General features: G+C 39.9%; 1 protein-coding gene across 10 annotated transcripts in view; it reads right to left on the bottom strand.

The window, feature by feature from the left end:
- FGGY (FGGY carbohydrate kinase domain containing) overlaps positions 1 to 21,618 on the bottom strand; it is a 429,730-nt gene that overhangs the window by 181,038 nt on the left and 227,074 nt on the right. For all 10 annotated transcript variants that reach the window (XM_074380908.1, XM_074380904.1, XM_003921494.3 and 7 more), the window contains one exon: positions 6,621 to 6,724. In XM_074380908.1, the coding sequence (XP_074237009.1) occupies positions 6,621 to 6,724 (104 nt within the window). The remainder of the gene's footprint in view (positions 1 to 6,620; positions 6,725 to 21,618) is intronic.

Raw genomic sequence — 21,618 nt, 5'->3', positions numbered from 1 at the left:
GGTAGATTGATGGAGATAGCATTGAATCTATGTATTACTTTTGGCAGTATGACCATTCCATGATACTGACTCTTCCTAACCATTAGCATGGAACATTTTTCCACCTGTTTGCATCCTCTCATTTCCTTGAGGAGTAGTTTGTAGTTCTTCTTGAAGAAATGTTTTCTTTATGTGTGAATAATATATTTTTAAAATAAATTTTTAAATTTTAGAATAGTTTTAGAATATAAGATGTTTATAAAAATCTTACATGCCTCACATCCAGATACATTTCCCCTATCATTAATATCTTCTGTCAATTGTATATGTCACAGTAAATGATGATATATTATCATGAACTGAAGATCATAGTTTACTTAAATTTCCTTAGATTTTACCTAATGTTATTTCTCTGCTCCAGGATCCCACATTACATTTAGTTATGATGTCTCTTTAGGCTCCTCTTGCTTGTGATGGTTTATCTGACTTTCACTGTTTTTTGATGAGCTGTATGACAGTTTTGAGAAATACTACTCAAGTATTTTATAGAATTTCCCTTAACTAAGATCTGTTTGATGTTTTCCTGGTAACTAGACTGGGCTTATATGATTTGGAGATGAACAAAATGAAGACAAAGTGTCATTTTCATCACATCATATCAAGGATATGTACTATCAATATGACTTATCTTTGTTGACATTGACCTTGTCACCTGGATGACAGAGTGTCTCTCATATTTCTCCAATGTGAAATTACTCTTCCCCCATTTGCCATACCACATTTTATGGAAGGAGGTCGCTATGTGCAGCCCACACTTAAGGAGTGGAAAGTTACGCTCTACCTCCTTGAGAGTGGAACATTTATGTAAATTATTGGGGATTCTTCTGCATGGGAGATGTATTGCTTCTTTTCATTTATTTATTCAAAATAATTTATTCACATTAGTATGGGCTTATAGATATTTATGTTATAGTTTGGGTTATAATTCAATAATACTTTATTTTAATGCTTAAATTGTTCCAGTTTTGGCCACTGGGGCTCCCTCAGTTGGCTCCCTGTGACATATTCTCATCTTTTTTTTTTTTGAGAACTTCCTATCTTTCTGGCACTGCAAATGCTCTAAGCTCATCTTGTATATTTCCTATCTCAATCCTAAAATCAACCATTTCTCCAAGGAGTCCTGGTTCTTTGTACTGGATAATGGTATTATTCACCATGAACTGGACACTACGTGCTTGTAAAAACTAGCTCTTGGGGTGTCCTTGTTTCTGGGCCATCTCAGCTAACAAAGCCAGGAAATATATATGTGTTTACTAACCTGTACATGTATATGCATATATCCATATCTATTTCTATATGCATCCATCTGCATCTGTGTTAAACTATGAGTTCATACTGATGTCTCTAATTCTAATCCATAATCACATGAATTGTCCATGCATGATTAATGACTCATTTTTAATAACATTGTCATATTCGGTATTTTCTGCCAGTACAATGCCATGTCATTTACAAAGATGGACTAATTTAAACCTGAACATAACTTTATGGGTAAATTAGTATTGTTCACATTTAACAGATGTAGAAACTGAGGCACTGAAAGATGAAGCAGCTTGCCTAAATTCACATAGTAAGTGGTGGGGGCAACATATAAGCCTACGTCTTTGAGTTTCCACATTCATTCAATGATACAGAACCAATATCTCTACATTCATTTAAGACTGAGAAAACTTTAGTTCTGAGGGATTTAAGATGCAGATGTAGCTCCCAGCTCTCTTCAAGTATTGTTCTGCTCAAATCTTACTTACTCAACTACCCCAACACCCCAGGGTCCTCTTCCCATCTGACATGCGAACTGGAAGACAAGTTGCCAAGTTACAACCCGACTTGACAGCTCAAGAAAAGGGTTCCGGTGCAAGGGCAAGGATCAGCTACTTCTTACCCCGTGACTTTTCAACCTCTGGCTAACCCCTGCTGTGTATTATCTGGGGTTTTGGTGACTTGGTAGTAATTAACTCTGAACAAGCAGCTCTGCTTTCACAGAGTTAAAAAAAGCACGGCATTTTTTTCCTTGTTAATTAAATCATCCACAAGGAAGATAAATGTGCAGCCCATGCTTGTATCTTCTAAAATATCAAAGGCCTTATTAGTATGTCTTATGTTCAACCTTGGACTTTTTCTCCAGATTCCTGGAAGTAACAGGAACTTGGAGGTAGGAAGCTTCTAAGTATTTCACTTACATGGTCATTCATTCATTCATTTATGCTTTTTGGGTGATCTAGAAAGAGGCAACCTGGATGGAGCACAAAATGTTTTGGGGAATGTTGTCTCAATTAATCTACTAAATGGGAAACATCAGAAGTGAGCAGACAAGAAGAAAGAGAATCCTTTAGATCATGCTGAAAACCACTTTTTAAAAAGCCCACAGCCCCCTTTGGTCCCTGTGTTCTGTTTGGTGAATTTTTCCTCACAGTGGCAGTTTTATTTGCCAGAACCACAACAAAGGGGGTCCTTGAGTCTCCCTGGGAGTGTTTCCTCAGACCTGCACGTCTCCTAGACCTCACAAAGGTGTTATTGTTGCTGGGCTCCCAGCACCTGAGGGAGATCAAAGGCACTTTCCCATGCCAGCATGACCGCAGTCTCGCCCTCATGACATAACATTAAAGCTGATGATTAATCCCCTTGGCCCAGAAGGTCCCTTCCCACTCCCAAGTACAAAGCAGGGTGGGGGTGGGAACTTTATTTCCAGCACAACACGACCATCATAAACTGGCATTTTATGGCCCTCATTCATCGCAACCAACTGCAGCTGCCCATCAAACTCTTTAAGGCCCAAACAGTTGTTTCATGTGAGCCATTTACATCACTAGGAAAGTTTCATAAGAATCTCCACCATTTTTGAGCATCTGCTATGTGCTAGGTACAAACCTACCTAATGCATGTTACTTAACAACTCTGTGAGACTTGCATCAATATCCCCAATTTGATGGATGAAAAATCTGAGGCTGAGAGAAGTAGCTCACTCAGGTCAGAGGGCCAAAACATGCATGAGCAGATGTCCAAGCTTGCCTCTGGACAATATAAAAGCCCATGCTCTCACCATTCCTCTATGGGTACATCATATTCATGCACAATTTAGGGAGGCAAGGAGGTGTAAGAGCTTTGGAATCACAGTGAGATTTGAGTTCTCAGCTCCAGAACTTCAAAGCTTTGTGACTTTGGGAAAATTACTGGACTTTCCTATGTTTTAGGTCCCAAATGTATAAAATAAACAGAGTAGGGAAAGCCAGTCTCATCTCCATTAAGAGACAGTAAGACTGAGAAGCAGTGCGTCACAGAGACACTTGCATCCATTTAGATTTGCTTCTCTTCAGAAATAGGAATTGAGTGGGGTAAAAATGCCTGAAATTCAGATCTCCCAGGAGAAGGCCTGATTAGATGTATTCCTGTGAAAATATGAGATAATTTAAACAGGATTAAATCAGCATTCAGTGAAGACAATCTAACAAGTGTGGACTCACATCAAGGGAAAGAAGGGCTGGCTCCTGAGCTGGTGCCTTCTGGCTTAAAGAGGCCTCAGGCCTCTGTAGATCTCTCCCTTCAGGGACAGCTAAGCCTTATAAAAAGGCTGCTGAGTGGAAGAAATATGCTACAATTTTATTTTGGTTTTTTGTTTTTGAGACAGAGCTTTCACTCTTATTACCCAGGCTGGAGTGCAATGACACAATCTTGGCTCACTGCAACCTCCGCCTCCACGGTTCAAGCAATTCTCCAGCCTCAGCCGCTCAAGTAGCTTGGATTACAGGTGCCTCCCACCACGCCTGGCTAATGTTTTGTATCTGTAGTAGAGATGGGGTTTCACCATGTTGGCAAGGCTGGTCTTGAATTCTTGGCCTCAGGTGATCCACCTGCCTTGGCCTCCCAAAGTGCTGGGATTTCAGGCATGAGCCACTGCGCCCGGCCAAATATGCTGCAATTTTCAAACTTAGACAAGTTCCATTCAAGACTGCCTAGACCCCAGACAAACAGTCCAGCAGGAATGTCACCTCAAAACTACATTGAGATACCATCTCATGCCAGTTCAAATGGCGATCATTAAAAAATCTAGAGACGGCCAGGTGTGGTGGCTCACGCCTGTAATCCCAGCACTTTGGGAGGCCGAGGCGGGTAGATCACGAGGTCAAGAGATCAAGACCATCCTGGTCAACATGGTGAAACCCCGTCTCTAATAAAAATACAAAAAATTAGCTGGGCATGGTGGCATGTGCCTGTAATCCCAGTTACTCAGGAGGCTGAGGCAGGGGAATTGCCTGAACCAGGAGGCTGAGGTTGCGGTGAGCTGAGATCGCGCCATTGCACTCCAGCCTGGGTAACAAGAGCGAAATTCCATCTCAAAAAAAAAAAAAAAATCTAGAGGCAACAGATGCTGGAGAGGATGTGGAGAAATAGGAACACTTTTACACTGTTGGTGGGAGTGTAAATTAGTTCAACCATTGTGAAAGACAGTGTGGTGATTCCTTAAGGACCTAGAAATAGAAATTCCATTTGATCCAGCAATCCCATTACTGGGTATATATCCAAAGGATTATAAATCGTTCTACTATAAGGATACATGCACACGAATGTTCATTGCAGCACTGTTTACAACAGCAAAAACCTGGAACCAACCCAAATGCCCATCAATGATAGACTGGACAGGGAAAATGTGGCGCATATACACTATGGAATATTATGCAGCCATCAAAAACAATGAGTTTGTGTCCTTTGTAGGGACATGGATGAACCTGGAAACCATCATTCTCAGCAAACTGACACAAGAGCAGAAAATCAAACACCGCATGTTTTCACTCATAGGCGGGTGTTGAACAATGAGAACACATGGACACAGGGAGGGGAGCACTACACACTGGGGTCTGTTGGGGGGAAATAGGGGAGGGACAGAGTGGGGTGGGGAGTTGGGGAGAGATAGCATGGGGAGAAATGCCTGATACAGGTGAAGGGGAGGAAGGCAGCAAATAGCATTGCCATGTGTGTACCTATGCAACTATCTTGTTCTTCAAATGTACCCCAAAACCTAAAATGCAATTTTATATATATATATATATTTTAAAAAAAGGAATGTCACCTCAAGAAGATTCTATCCCCCTTCACCTTCCCAGGCAGAGTCAGCCACTGTCTTTTCTGCTCAGTAAGGATAACAGCCCTAGTGATTAAGAGTGAGCCCTTGTGATGTGCTTACTGACCTAGGGATGGCATCCCTAGGTCACCATTCTTACTACTACTTACCGCAGAACTCCAAGTATGAAGGAGAGGATGACTGAGAGTGAGTTCCTAGTAACAGAATGCCAAATAGCAGAGGGTTTCCCATAAATTGTAGAAATTCAGGCTGGTTAATATTACCTCATTTAATCCTCACAGCACTCTGAGATAGATGCTGTCACTCTCTACATATTGCAGATGAGGAATCTGGGGCCCAGAGAGTTTAAGTAACTTGCCCAATGGCCCATAATTGGTAAACTGAGGAAGTCGGACTGGAAACATGGGCTGGTTCCCCCCACTATGCAACATGAGATGTCATGGGCAAGAACACCTCACAGAATACACTGGCACATAACGGATGCTTAGTATCATGAGTTCAATTTGTAGCTACAATTGGGGGCCTCATATTATATTGTAATACCTGTTAAGACTTGATCTCATCAATGGTATGGCTGATGTCATTCTTATATCCACAGTTCAGCACAAGAGCATAAGTAAATATATGTATTCATATTCACTCAACCAAAATATCTGATGGTGAAAAAGTCTCAGAGATCCCTACAGCTGCAAAACAGTTTCACATCCCACATAATTTCCACCATAGCTGCTCTGATTCTGCCCTGGGCTGTGTCCACTCTAATCTCTGCTCATCTCCCTCTCCTCCCCCACTCTCCCCTCTATTTTACTCATCTGGGAAAATTCCAAAGAGTTGTCAATTTAAGTTTAACAGAGTAATGACTTTTAAATAAAAATATGGTAGAAATGGGTACTTATCGGAATGGAATGCTTTTAGACTCATGCATTTAAAGAAGATATAAATTTTAGGGCAGACACTAAATTTTAACTGCAATCTTGGAGAAAGCCTTTCCACTAATTCATGGAGAAAAATTAACAAAGTGAAAATTGCTTATCAGTGTTCTTTTGAAGTCATGATATGCAGGCTAATTCTATAGATCATCAGGACACTCCCAGGGAGATGGATTTATATTGATTGAGAGAGAGTTCCATGGCCAAGGAAAACAGACATTCTTTGTGGAGAAGACCCCACTACCCATTAGGGACAGATCAGTCTGGAAGAGCTAGACTTTGCCACCTTGGGATCAGATGTCACCATTCATGTCTGGGCTCTCTGGCCAGCGTGATGTCAGAAAGAGTACTCAATCCTTTTCATGCTTATTAAGAATCTGGCCCCTAGAAAAAGATCCAGCAAATGTAAGCAAGGGTGTTGGAGCGCAGAGCCGGGCTTCTGGCTAGACAAAGCACAAGCGGCAGGCAGGGAAGAGAGGAAAGAAATGCAGAGGTGAAGACGCCGGCACTCAGGGTCTCCTCTCAAGTTGCCTTCTGCTGTGTGGTGGCCTTCCCTTTGTGCTCAGTGGACTCACCCCCATGTGACAAGAAGACGTTCCACAGATGACAGCCAGCCGTGACGTCACTGGCTGCTCCTCACAGACGAGGCCGTGCCCTCTCACATCTGCCCCAATCACTCCTGTGAGAAAGGAAAACAAAACCAAATCCTCTTTAACACATTAAAAAAGAGGGAGAGAAAGCTAAAAACAATCATTAACAAATCTTCTTTTTAATAGTCAAACAACATGCAGGAAGAGTCCTGTGTGTCTGGCAGTCTCGAAGGGCATATTTGCCTGCATGGGAAAACTCAGAAACCTGCTCGGATTTTGCTTTGTTCTAGTCAATGTATAGCACCCAATGTTATAATAATGACAGTAACTGTGATTGTCATAATAAAAGCAGCAGTTATCAGTTATTTTGTGCTCACTAAATGCCAGGCACTATGCTACATATTTGCATACATGGTCTCATTTAACACCATCATAGATATTATTAATGCTAGACATCAGAGGAGAAACTGAGGTCTGCAGAGTTTAAGTGACTTGCCCAAGGTCACACTGCTAGGAAGGAGTACAGTCAAATGGAATCTGGTTTAACACATCATATCTCAATCCCCAAGAAGCAACAGCAAAGGAACTGTCTGATGACTGAATCTTTTTGGCATCCCTAGGTCACCATTCTTACAGCTACTTATCGCAGAACTCCAAGTATGAAGGAGAGGATGACTGAGAATGAGTTCCTAGTAAGAGAAGGCCAACTTGCAGAGGGTTTCCCATAAATGGTAGAAATTCAGGCTTCTTCCCCACAGGGTTTGTACTCCTTGATACTTGCAGGGCAAGCAAAGTTACAAATGTGACAAGAGAGCTAGGAGGACTCTTTAGGGCCTGGAATTGTACTCATTTTCTCAAATATCCAACAAGCCCCTTCTATGCACAAAATGCAATGTACTAGGTGTGACGTGGAAGCCACAAACATGTAGACGTGCAGAACTACAACACAAAGCTTGGGGTGGAAAGTGCTCAGGCAGGATACAGACACTGGGTAGCAGGAGAGAAAAGCTCCCACCCAATGCCATGTTTGTTGTCAATCTCTGATCTTCGATGCTTTTTCCCACCTCAAGACCTTCACATTTGTTATTCCCTCTGCCTGGAATGCCATTCCCTCAACCTCTCTGTCAGGCCAACTCCTATTTAGAGGGCTTCCCTGATCCTCTAGGACAGATGATTCTCCCTCTTAAATAGTCTCATGCACTGGACCTCCCTAGCACAAAAGACACTGGTAATTTCAAAACATCATACATCCCATCTGTCTCCCTTCTATAATAAAAGTTGCTAGGAGCTGGCACTGTCTTACTCTCATGCTTAGCCTAGGACCTACCACAGTTGCTAGCTCAATGCAGGAAGTGAGAATATGAATGCTTGCGGTTGCAAGGATGAAGAAGACAAGCCCCTGCTTGGGAAAAATGGGAACACGAAAGTGGAGCATTTCAATGCAGGAAAATCAATATACCACAGGAGGGGCCACAAGGCCAGTTAACCCACCTATAGGGGCCCAAGGAAGTTCAGTCTATACTAAATTCTGCAGAACTTAGCAAGGTAAATAGTAGGGTGGGAGTGTCTCTTCAGGCCACAGACCCCTAGATATTAAAGGCACTGCCTGCTCAGCAGCAGCCCTTTCTAGAAAGCAATGTGAGAAAAAGGCCAGAGACAAGCCTCTTACAGCTTTCAACGGTTTTCCACTGCTTTTTCCAAATTCTACCTTCTGGGGCACAGCAACTTGTGAATGTCTGCTATTGTTCAGGGGTCCAGCAGCAGGGGGAAGTAAGACTCTTCCAAACTTTCTGTGTTAGTTATCACAGCAGTTAGATTATCAACAACTAGGTGATAGAGGTCTGAGACTTTCATCTGCAAGAATCCTTGGCCCATGTGTTTTCAGATCAAGTCCCCTGCTCCACTCAGTATTGTGGGGCTGCCCCTGCAGGCAGCACTTTCCAGACTCAAGTCAGCCAAGGTTGCCCCTGCTGGGACATCTGGGGCTGGAGGAAAGGGGAAGCAAGAGTCTACCTCCTTCTATTCTGTCCTAGGCAGCAGCTGCTTCCCCTCCACCATTTGGGCTCTGGTGACAGGGCTGCCATGGTTCCAGCATCTGCTGGTGTCCTTTGCCCTTTAGACTGTGGGAACACCACCTCCCTCCTTAGTCCCTCCAGTCTGGGGATGGTGGCAGCTTCCATTTCACCGATCTCTGATTTGATTCACAGGGAACATAGCTCTTCTCAGCTCCTCTGTCATCAGAGTCACCATTTTTGGGTATTAAATTATCTGGTTTTTAAACATTTAGAGTGGTTTATGTCTGGCTGGGTGGATCTTGAGTGACATGATTCCCCATTCAGGGCACAAAGTCTTTTGCACAGGAATAACCCTAGATATGAGCTCATTTTAACTGAGCTCTTTTCACATGCTCTTTCTATACATGTCTCATTTTATTCTTACAACAACCTAATGTGTTATGTACTAGTATTATTCTCATTTTACCGATAAGAAAACCGGAGCTTAGAAAAGAGCAGTAACTTCACCAGGGTCACAAAGTTCACAAGGAACAGGGCTGTGATTCATATTCAGGTAATCTGATTCCAAAGTGCTAGTTCTTTGCCACCAAAACTCAAGGGTTTTTCTCTAGGATAAAAATCCAATAGCCAGGCAGTCAATGTTTACTTATCTATATATCTCAAAATAGTGGGATCTTAAATATATTGATTTTGAGATCCATGATAGAAAACAAGTTGGCCACTGCTGGTCCACGGTCTCATAAGTAGGTTCAAGGAATTCCCGAGAAACACCAACATTTACTGGTTGCATACACATAAAGTACAGGCAAAGTTAATGTTACAGGGTCATTCAATCCTTAAAAGGAATTAAAATGAAGGAAAAATAAATTTGTAGGAAATATTTATTTGTTTCTTCTTGGGTTAGGAGAGTCATTGTTGCTCTATCTAGATGTAGAACTTTAGAACTGGTGTGCTATTATGAGAAAAGGATGGAATTGGGAGACAGAAGGATCTGCTATAAAACGAGGAAAGTAACAACAAATGGTTGCTTTGATATGGCAGAAATGCTTTAAAAATTTGACTAACAGTAGCTCTGTCAGCATCACCACCATCACTCTCTCCATCTTCATCATCATCATCATCATCATCATCATCATCATCATCATCATCATCATCTGAATCCCCTCTCAAGAGACAAATGGATTCTTTCTTCTTTTCTAGTAAACGTATCAGACATCAAAGAAGGGCTGGATACTGTGCTAAGCTCTTTGAATGTTCTCTCATTTAATCATTGCAACATCCATAAAAGGTAATATTCTTTCTTCCTCTCAATAGATGCAGAAGTAGAACAGTGTTCAGGTAACCTGCCCAAGATCACAAAGATTTAAGAAGCAGTGCCAGGATTTGACCTTGTTCTGTCTGACTCCAAAGCTTATGTTCTTTCTATACTCCTTCACTTTATGATGTTATAATTGTCTTACATAATGAAAACATACTTGGAAGTGCTAGTTCATCATGAAACACAGTGAGAGCCATGGGCTAAGAGTAAGAAAAAATGAGTTTCAGCCCCAGTTCTGCCACAAATGGCCTAAAAGTTTGAACTGGTTCTCCTTTCTCCACAATGAGAGAGGTGAACTACACAAATGGAGGTCCTTCCTCAGCTGTTCTCAGTATATACACAGTTCTTCTCCTAAAATATGAGGTAAGATGTCTCCTTATCTAAAATTATGTATATTGAGCAGGACTAGCCTGATTCCCCCTTAAGAGAGGTTCTCTGTGCTCTGCCTAATGTCCACCCCAATTCAGTAGCCATGCATAGCTGATGTTCACTTCAAGACCACATGAATAGGAGAGCTGACATTTTTCCTTTGGCCACACGGTGCTTTGATGGGCTATTCAAAAGAGGGTCAGAGAAAAGAGGGTCAGAGACAAGCAGGGAAAAGCAACAAAAGGTGGGAGGAGCTGTCTGCTTTCTAGAGAAACACATTTTGCAATCCATAGAGGAATCGCAGACTGCACGTGCACATCAGGAAACAATTCATAAGATGTGATTTTGACACAAGTGCAGCCCTCGGTAGTACTGGGGCCCTTCATATGACGATATCAGTGCCAGTTTATTCTGCAATCCTCGAAATGTTTAAGGGGCAAAATTAGCAGCTCAAGAAATGGGCATAAAAAATAGTGATATTATTAACTGTGTTTTCCCTGAAACTTGCACAATGCTCAGCCGATGGTGGTGGCTCAATTAATATTTGTTGAATTAAAAACAAATAGCAGAAAATCAGGCTTACTGACTTACATGTCTGAATTAAATGTCTTAAATTACTGAATTTAATTTAACAGACTTAAATTACTGAATTATATCTCCCACTCCTCAACGTAACACATATAGTTCTTATCAAGCAATGTTCAAAAAGAATGTTAAAAAAAGGAACATTTAAAACTTCATGAACAGCTTTCTTATTTACTTTAATATGCTGTCTCCTCCTTTCCTCTCTCCCATTCATTCAACCAACAATACGTCCACCCAAGCATTGAGTACCTACTAGAATGATGTAAAATAAAAAAGACTCTGCAAATGTTATGATTAAGAGCACATTTTCCTATAATTTATCAAGCTATGGCAGTTTTGAAAGCTTACAGGGTTATATGGAAGAAAAACATCCTGAGTTCTCGCATTTGTGTTATAATTATCTCCCACTTTTATAGCCATATAAAGTACTTTATAGCTTGCAAAGTATCCTCAAACACAGCAACCTTCAATTAGTCTTTAGAAAATCCTGTATATGTGTGTTTTATTTCTAGTTCACAGTTGAAGAAACTGAATTTCAGAAAGGTGAAGTAATTTAGTTGAGTTTATTTAGTGACTTAGAGGCAGAAGTTGGGCTCAGACTAGGATTTTCAGTCTCTGAGTCTGATGTGTTGGCATCCTGAAAAAAGACTCTCTTAAAATAACAACCCTAGGTACCTTCTCTGAAGTCTCAAAAAGGATAAGAAGGGTTTTGAACATTACTTAAGACTATATCAATTTGAGACTCTTGATTCAGCCATTTGGATGAATGAACTGACTGATAAATCACATCCAGTGAGTTTCTTGCCAAAGCTGGCTGGGAGGTTCCTGGAGTTCCTGGAGAGGAAAGTCTCCAGAGAAGGCTCTCAAGAGACCACCAGCTCCATGTATGTAAACTGACAACTGTATGCTCCTGGAAGAATCATATCAAAGACATGTTCTCTGCAGAGGACTAACACCATACTACATACAAGTAGACACTGAATTCTATTATTTTGACTGAAATTCATTTATGTTATACAGAATTTATTATATATATTGGGTTAGTATTATAGTGCAGTGCTTAAAAATAAGGACTCATTCATCATGTGATTTTGGTTAAGTTTCTTATCTTTACGCCTCGATTTCCACATCTCTACAATATGAACAGTATGCTCCTTACAGTATTATTATAAGAATGACATATGTTAATATATATGTAAAATGCCTACAGCAATGCTAATAACAGAATTGTGATGACGGAAATGTCCTATATCTGCACTGTCCAATACAGTAGATACCAGACACATGTGGCAATTGAGCCCCAAAAATGTGGCTAGTACAACTGAGGACTAAATTTTTTATTCTATTCTAATTAATTCACATTTAAGTAGCAATGTACAGCTAGTAGATATTATATTGAACAATACAGATTAAAACCTGCCTAGCACCATATGAACCTTTGCTGCTTTTACTATTTTTATTATTGTTATTGCTGCTTTTGTTACTTTACCTACTTCTTCAGAGTTGGACTTGAATCTCTCTTCATCCCCTTGGGCAAAAATGCCTTGATCCCTTAGAACTTCAATTTCCATACAGGAAGAATTTGGATAGCAATAGTTACCCACAAAGTTGCTGGGAGAATTAAGTGAGATTTAGGTGAAACACATCAGTACCCAATAAATGGTAACTGTTCCTTCCAGGACCTACAGAAGTGCCTGGCACAAGCAGGACTCCATATGGGTGGTTCCTTTTCTCCTTATTCCTGAATTGCTTTGCTGGTCCTTGGCACAAGCACTTGTTTAATATGCTCCCTCTGCATAGGATATCCTTTTCCACCAAAACACTTCATCCCATGACAATCCTGGGGAATATGGATTCCATTTTGAAAACTCAGTTGCAGCATCAGAAACCTTTCCCGATCATATCTCCCCACATCCCCAAAACACCCCAGCCCAGCAGAACTGACCAAGCCTCCTTCTTTTGTACCTTATGTCCTGACCCTCTGTAGATTCTATCACTGTATCTGTAGTTTATGTGTTTGCACATACAATATAAACAAATCCCTCTACTGAACGATGAGCAATCAGAGGCCAGGCCAAGTCTTCACACTGCAGTGGCTCACTATTTTTTGTTGTTATCATTGATGAATGAATGAATGAATGAATGAATAAATGTGTGTGGCAGAAGTCACGTGCTAGTAAAGCACAAGACATTTTGTAGGTAAAAATAGCACACTTATTCACGTACAAAGGCTCTGTGTCTTAACTACGAATAAAGGTGAAAAATATTGACGGGTTTTGAGTGACAACTCATGGGTAATAATGTAATTACTGGAGCTTCACAACATACCTTGTCAAAAATCACTGGTAAAGACTAAAGGTTCTAAGATCCTTGATTATTGGGAGATTGCTTTGTGCTTGATACTTTGCAAATATTATATTTGATTCCCACAATGATTTTGCAAGGTAGTTATTATCACATTGATATACGAATTGAGAAAAGGAGAGTGAGGTTTTTCAAGCAACTTCTACAAGGTCCCACACTGCTACATTGCAGGGGACTTGGGGGTGGGATTATATCATACCCAGATCTATCTGACTCTAACTCTACCTTATCTAACACTGTCTCATGGAGCCCACAGAAGCTAGTTCCTTTCTTTTCAACTACGTACAGGATCTCTAAATATTACCAGACAATAGCATAGCTGAACTCAGATCTCTTTCAGGACTTACTGTGAAAATACCACTAAAGCAAACCCAAAGGGTTAACCTCAAACCTAGCAAATGAAGGGGAGTAAAATAGTCAAAAAGATAATCCCAATGTTTCATGAAGTATTGCTTTGACCTTGAAAGAAACGTGGTCTAGAACTTACCCCAACTAAATCCTAAAGTAGGTTTACTTTAAAAAATAATCCTATGTTTTAAGTCAACAGAGAAATTTTACACATCTTGACATTGCCACCGCCCCCTCCCTCTCAACCCTCCCACCCTCTGCAGAGCAAGAAAAGTAATAGGGAAGGTCTTTGTCTACATGCGATGTAGACAGACATTTACTAGATATCTGAACTAGTTAGGGTGTAATGATTCAAAGCAAGGGCTCTGAAACTATACTGCTTGGTTTCAACTCTGGCAAGTAGGTCAAATCACTTAAGCTTCCTGGGTCTCAGTCTCCTGACCTATAAAATTGGAATGATGTTAGAATGTAGCTTACAGGGCTAACATGAAGATTAACTGAGTGGAACAATGCCTGGGACACAGTTTACTCAACATAGTTTCACCATTATTGTTGTTACTATGGACAACTTCCAATCTTCGGTGTAATAGCAAGGCTTGGCATGACAGTTCATTTGCTTTCATCACAGTGTGTGCTTTGCCAGAGTTATTTGTGTTTACTCAGATTGATTGGAACATCTGTTTTTTTGTCCTTGACTATACAACTGATGACAAAATAATTGGGACCCAGAGGAATAAGGAAAATGAGGTACCAGGTAGTAGGCAGAATCCAGGCTAGCATTTTAAACATTAAGAATAAACCAAAATCTGTTTATTTCACTAAAGCCACAATTACATGTAGCACCATGCATCCCGCAATTTAACTTGGGATGGAATTCATCATTTCTGTCTTCATGCCACACTCCTCCATGACTTACAGCAATCAGAAGTCAATTCAAGAGGCTGGCTGGATTGGAAGGAGTGGAGAGAACAAAGAACAGTCCCTCTGATAACTGGGTCTCAACTCCTCAGTTTCTCCCTTCTACCCAGAAAGATCAAATTTCAAAGGTAGGCTAATAGGTATGGCTTAGAAATCTGAGACTTTAGAGAAAACTAGAAAAATCTATAGTGAAGACAAAGCAAAAACTTGATTTCAGAAATTCCTTTCTTCCTAACCTCAACACAGCCTCTACATTACTTAGACTTTATCATCTGTGACTTCAGAAAAGACAGTTTTTCATTCTTAGACATTAGGCACGGTAAAGTAGCAGGTTGAAATCTAATCAAAACAGCCAGTTAACTCATGAAAATTACTTTGCAAAAATTACAAACAGAAACAAAATTAAAAGAACTGGGCTAAGCATCACAAATGCATCTTGTAGAATAAGTTCCTTAAATAGATCTAATACTGTGACTGTAAAGCATACAAATGCCTCTGGAAAATTTATAACTTTATTAATTCAACAGCAATTTACTGATCCCCAGTTATAAGCTAGGAACTATGCTAGGTGCTATAAATCTAAAGATGAAAGTTGTTTCCTTGTATTCTACAAGATTCCAGTCTAGTGGTGGTGGAAAAACACACAGGCAGATATTTATCAGACAATATGGAGTGACCAGTGACTCCAATCTGAATAAGAAAGCACCATCCTTATATCTGGAGATGAAGGATCACAGGGATGAATCTGAACTAACAGGCTTTGCTACAGTCCCTAATTTATTACCATTAAATCATGCCCTTCTTGCCCTATCATATTTTTCCATGTCTGTCTACACTTCATCAAGCCTAACATAAAAATACTCAAGTTTAACTGTTCCTCTGGGTCTGCATTTCCATATGATGGCTAGCATGTCACATAAAACATATTACATAAACGTGTATGCTTCTCTCTTGTTCATCTATCTTTTGTTAAAAGGGCCCCAGCTATGAACCCCAGATAAACAGAAGAAAAGACAACTCTCCTCCTCTACACTCTATTAAGTCCGGGACCCAAGGAACCCCCTTTATCCTGGGGCAAACTGGAATAGTTGTACATGTTACGTGTAAGGCAAGAGCCTTGTGCATGGGATACAGGCACTACTTAATAAATGTCAGTGGGAGAAAGCAGGACTAGGTTGCCTTCAGCAACCTTATCTTGCTCCTAGACAAATGGTCTCATTGATAAAATTATCCAAAGGCTCCTTGAAGGTAGAGAAAGTAATCAGCACCCCAGATAATCCCCTAAAAAACATAAAATGAACCAGTGAAATGCTTCGGGAAAACAACAGGAAAGAGATGGGAAGTGATAGGATAGGTTCTTTATGACATTTGAAATAGAAGAAGCCTGAAATCAAAGAAAAGACAAATCTTAATTAACAGGCTAGTTCTTTTCTCTCTACAACTTCTGATGCCAAACTCCGTACAACCTTACCTGATACGAGTTTCGGTTGCAACAGAAACTTCCAAAGCTTTTGTTGAGGTTAGTTGAACATTGACAGATTCTTCACAGCTTGGAATTAACTCTGAGAGTCAAAACCAGGCCAAGTTTCTATAAAGGCTAGGATTTTTCCTGGGGAGGGTCAGAGGGCTCTTCCACATCTACACTGATTAATTTATCCTTGACCCAAGCTTTGGACAGTAAGAGTAAAAAGACAAATAGATCCTGAAGCTGGATGTTGATTCTATTCCTTGCCTGTCACCACTATTCCTAGGAGACTGGAGACGGTAATGTAAGGTGACCCCCACCACTGGGTAAGTGTCAGGCCAACGGCTTGGAGATTTAAGTGATAGGCAGAGCAGCTAGGGAGAAAAAACAAAGCAAACAAAAACCCTAACCAGGATAAAAAGCACCAGGTTGCAGCTCAATGAATGATATGTGGCTAACATAGTTTCAAAGAGAATAATGGCTTAGATAAGCAAATAATGTAGACTATGAGAGTAAAAATGAATTACAGAAAATTTCATGAGGTATGCACTGACATTTTTCAAACCTGCGGTTGAAATGACATCTCTGCTTCTACTGAGGACAAGATTTAGCTCTCCTCTCCACCTCTGCACCTGCTGTTGACATCTGACCACCTTCTCTGGACAGCAGCCCCAGCCAGGCTTTGCTCTCCTTTCTCTGTGCCCATCCTAGGTGCCTTAGGGAATGGGTGCCTGTGAGGACGGGCACTGGCTTTGAGGGAGACATTTCTAAATATCACCACTTACATGACCTCACACAAATGAGCTGTTACCTGGGCTCTGACATCCCATCTCTAAAAGGGAAATGATGATTTAAAAGTAAAAAAATCTCCAAGCACAGTGGCTCACATCTGTAATCACAGCACTTTGGGAGGCCGAAGTGGGCAGATCACCTGAGGTTAGGAGTTCAAGACCAGCCTGATCAACATGGAGAAATCCCATTTCTTTAAGTATAAAATCAGGTGTGGGGGTGCATGCCTGTAATCCCAACTACTTGGAAGGCTGAGGCAGGAGAATCGCTTAAACCCAGGACGAGGCGGTTGCGGTAAGCCGACATCGCGCCATTGCACTCCAGCCTAGGCAACAAGAGCAAAATTCCATCTCAAATAAATAGTAATAATAATAAATAAATAAATATATAAATCTTGGCTTGAAAGAACAGTGCTGTCTGTCCCATGTTCAGCCCTGATTAATAGTATTTCCCTCCTCTGTTTGGAAGTATTCAATTCAGTAAACATTTACAAAGCACAACTTTACATCAGGCACTGTGCTCAGCACTGCTGGGAAACTAATACTTGAAAAAAATAGTGTCCTCAAACAGCTTATAATCTCCTGAGGAGTCAAGGACCTGGCAGAGGCAGACTCCCAGCTTCAACAGAGGACAAACAAGTCTTCTGGCAAGAAGTAGTAATTCCTGCTGTATGGGCCTAACAAGGCTTCTTTACTGTGACCCTCTTTCCTCTGACCTTATGATTAGAAGGATCTCCTCCACCCTGGCTGTGGCTGCTGACTCCCAGCCACAAAAAATGGCTTAGCTGTTATCATCATCATCGGCTAGTAGTTGTGTAGTATTTACCCATGTTGGGTGCTTTAGGTAAATTAACTTATTTAATTCTCTAAACTGCTATGATGCCCATTTTGGAGATAAAAACCTTAGACTCAGCATGTTCAGTAACTGACACATGATGACAAAGAAAGTAGGTGACAGCATGGAAAATAAACTTAGGTAGCCTGGCTCCAGAAATCATACTTTTCAAACCATTACGCTGTTGAAACGGTATTATCTGTATCCCTGTACATGTTTTTTGGTATACTCAAGTACACATTTCTGTTGGATATATTCTGCCTATCCATATTATTTTTCATTTTCCTTCTGCTTTTTCTTTCAAATTCTGTATTTCAAAGGAAATAATTTAAAATTTTTTTTTTTTTTTTTTTGAGATGGAGTTTCACTCTTGTCACCCAGGCTGGAGTGCAATGGCACAATCTTGGCTCACTGCAACCTCCGCCTCCTGGGTTCAAGCAATTCTCCTGCCTCAGTCTCCCAAGTAGCTGGGATTACAGGTGTTTGCCACCAAGCCTGGCTATTTTTTTTTAATATTTTTAGTACACAAAGGGTTTCGCCATGTTGGCCTGGCTGGTCTCACACTCCTAACCTCAGGTGATCCACCCACCTCAGCCTCCCAAAATGTTGAGATTACAGGCGTGAGCCACTTGGCTTAGCCTAAAGATTTTAAAAATAAAATTCAATCCACCATTTTGACGTACCACTAGACAAACCTGGAATATGTCCAAGTCAGTCCTGTTTTCTTGTGAGTTCTTTAGAAATGGTAACTCCCCAGGCTCCCTTCAGCAACAGCTAGAGGTAGTAACTGGGCCAGACAAGATGGAGCAGCTACCTTCTTGCCAGGATTTCCAGCTCTGCACAGGCCTAGCAGCACCTGCTGTGCTGTCAGTGGGCACTGTGCCCTCAAATTAGACGGTCCTTTTCATTGTCCATATCCTCCTTCCATTAGCTGTCTGCCTGCCAATCTACAGCTGAAATTCAGGCAAGCTGGCAGGTGTTCTTTCCATCTCCTCCTTTCCACCCTCTTTTTATGGGGCTGTGTGGCCCAAGGCAGAGATGAAAGAGGCTCAGAATCCCTGGTTATACATACAAGAGAAACTCACTGTAATAACATTCCATGGAGAAAGTAATCACTGATTAACTAATTTCGGCTGAGGAAGCTGCAATCTTATCTAATACATTGTTAAGAAAGGCTCACTCTTAAAGACATACACACACACACACACACACACACACACACACACACACAAACACAAACCAATTTGCCATCACTATCACTAACATGGATTGTGCACTAAAAAAGAGGATTCTTAACATAATTTTCCCTTTCTTGATTACTCATGATTATCAGTATAGCAAGGTGGGAGTAGAATTTAACATTTATGAAGCACCTAATACAGGCAGGAAGTGTGTTGAGTTGGGAGTTGCTCCTGTGTGCTGACAATAAAGTGACATACCCTGACTTCACTTCTAACAAAATCCTTCTCTACTTGCCTATTAATCACCACTCACCTCCTCCTCTCCATTTTTCACAGCCAGATTATTTCATACTCATGGCTACATTCCCAGTGCCTAACACAGGACTTCCTGAAGCTTTTGATATTTTTAATAAGCTTTATCAATGAAGTATAACCTATATTATAAAGCTACAAATTTTAAGTATAGAGTTTAGTGAATTCTTGCAAAGTAAACATACCTATCCAGATCAAGAAATAAACCCCTTCATGTCCTTTTCCGAATACCATGTCCTACCAGAGACAACCACTGTCCAGATGTCTAGATCACAGGATTTGCTTAAACCCTTCAGTGTATTTTTTTTGTGCCAGCTTCAGTCACCCGTGTTTGTGAGATTCAACCACATTGCTGCATGGAGCAATACTTGGTACATTTTTGTTGCTGTATAATCCTCCACTCCATGAATATACCAAATATTGATTAATTCTACTATTGATGGGAACTGGGAGGTTTGTTTCCAGTTTTTGCCTATTGCAAATAATGATTTTATGTGTATTATACTGTAAATGTATTTTTTTTTCTGGTACACATTTCTGTTGGATATATATGAATAGGATTGCTGAATCATAGCATATCAAGATACTGCCAAACTCTTTCCCGAAGTGTGCTCATACTTCCACAGCAATGCTTGGGCATTTTAGGTGTTTCATAACCCCATCAATACTTGGCATTATCAATCTTTTTGATTTTAGCCAACCTGCTGGGTGTGCAGTGATATCATACTATGGTTTTAATTTGGACTTTCCTAATGACTAATGAGGCTAGGAAACTTTTCATATCTTATTGTCCACTTGTATATCCTCTTTTCCACGAAGCCACTCAAACATATATATATGCACACATTTATATACACACATACATGCATACACACACACACACACACACACACACATATATATATATAAACACATATTTAACCATTTTTCTGTCAGCATGATTGTGCTGCTCTCATTAATGTGTAGAAATTCTTTATATACTCTGGATACATATCTTTTGTTATATGCACTGAAACTTTTCCTTCCAGTTTGTGGCTTACATTCTCACTCTTAGTGGAATCTTTTGATGAAAAGAAGTTTCTTACTTTAACAAAGTCCCATTTACCAATCATTTTCTTTATGGTTGTATTTATATTAATGTCCTATCCAGGAAAATTGTCTGTCTCAAGATCATGAAGATCTTGTCTTTTAGGAACTTGATTTTTTTACATTTCATACTTAAGTCTCTAATCTATTTGGAATGTATTTGCATGTATGGTATAAGGAGAAGGGCCAAAATTCAATTTCTTCCATACTGATAGCCAATCAGCAGAGCACTATTTCACTGAAAAATATAGTTTCCTTACAGCTCTGAAACACCACCCTTGCCACAAATTAACTGTCCATACATGTGTGAGTTTGTTTCTGGGCTCCTTAATCTGTTTTCCTCTGGTTTATCTGTCTGTCCTTGCCTCAATATCAGTCTTCATTACCTTATAACAAGTTCTAATATCTGTCATTACGAAGTTCTCCTAATTTTGTTCTTTTTTAAGATTGTCTTGATTATTACTGATTCTTTCATTGCAAGTTTTAGAATGACTACCAGTTTCCATCCTCTCACACATAAATTTGTTAGAATTTTTAAGTGGAGTTCACTGAATCTATAGAACAATCTGGAAGGAACTGTTACATTTATATTGTTTTCCAATCAATGAACATCACATATCCCTCCATTTATTTATGACTTCTTTAGTTTCTCTCAATGTTTTATAGCTTTCTGCATAGATGTCTTACACATCTTTATTCCCAGGTACTTAATATTTTTATTCTATTGTAAGTTATGCTATTTTAAAATTTTTATTTTCTAAATGGTTGCTTCTGGATTACAGAAAAAAAAATTGAATTTGGTATTGACTTTCTGCAAGAGCAACCTTGCTAAATTACTTACTATTTTTAATATTTTATCTATGGATTCTCTTGATATTCTATATGTGTATAATTGTGTCAACTATGATGTTAGCTTTATTTCTTTCTAAGTCTTATATTTTCAATTTATTTTTCTTGACTTGCTGTACTGGGTAGGCTCTGTGGAATAAAAGTGGTAAGAGTTGGAACATTTTTAATATTTCACTGTTAAGTATGGTATTTGCATTAGATTTTTTCTTTGTTAATATCCTTAATCAAAATAAGTTCCTTTCTCCCCCTAGTTTGCCACAATCTTTATTTTAAAAATCATGAATATGTGCTAAATTGTATCAAAGGCACTTTTAAACAACTGTTAATATAATGTAATTTTTCTCTTGTATCCTTTTAATATGGAATTGAATTAACTGAAATAGTCAAAAGTTAAAATAACTCTTTTGAGTTCTTCTGCAAGTTTTGAGAAAGTTTTGGCCAATATCTCTTCAAATATAGCTTCTATATATTATTTATTATCTTCTCTCATTCTTGGACTCCAGCTACATCTTGGTTAGACCACTTTACCATGCTCCATATAGCTCATACT

The sequence above is a fragment of the Saimiri boliviensis genome, chromosome 11 (assembly GCF_048565385.1).
Source record: "Saimiri boliviensis isolate mSaiBol1 chromosome 11, mSaiBol1.pri, whole genome shotgun sequence".
Lineage (NCBI taxonomy): Eukaryota > Metazoa > Chordata > Mammalia > Primates > Cebidae > Saimiri > Saimiri boliviensis.
This window is presented reverse-complemented; position numbering and strand designations above follow the sequence as displayed.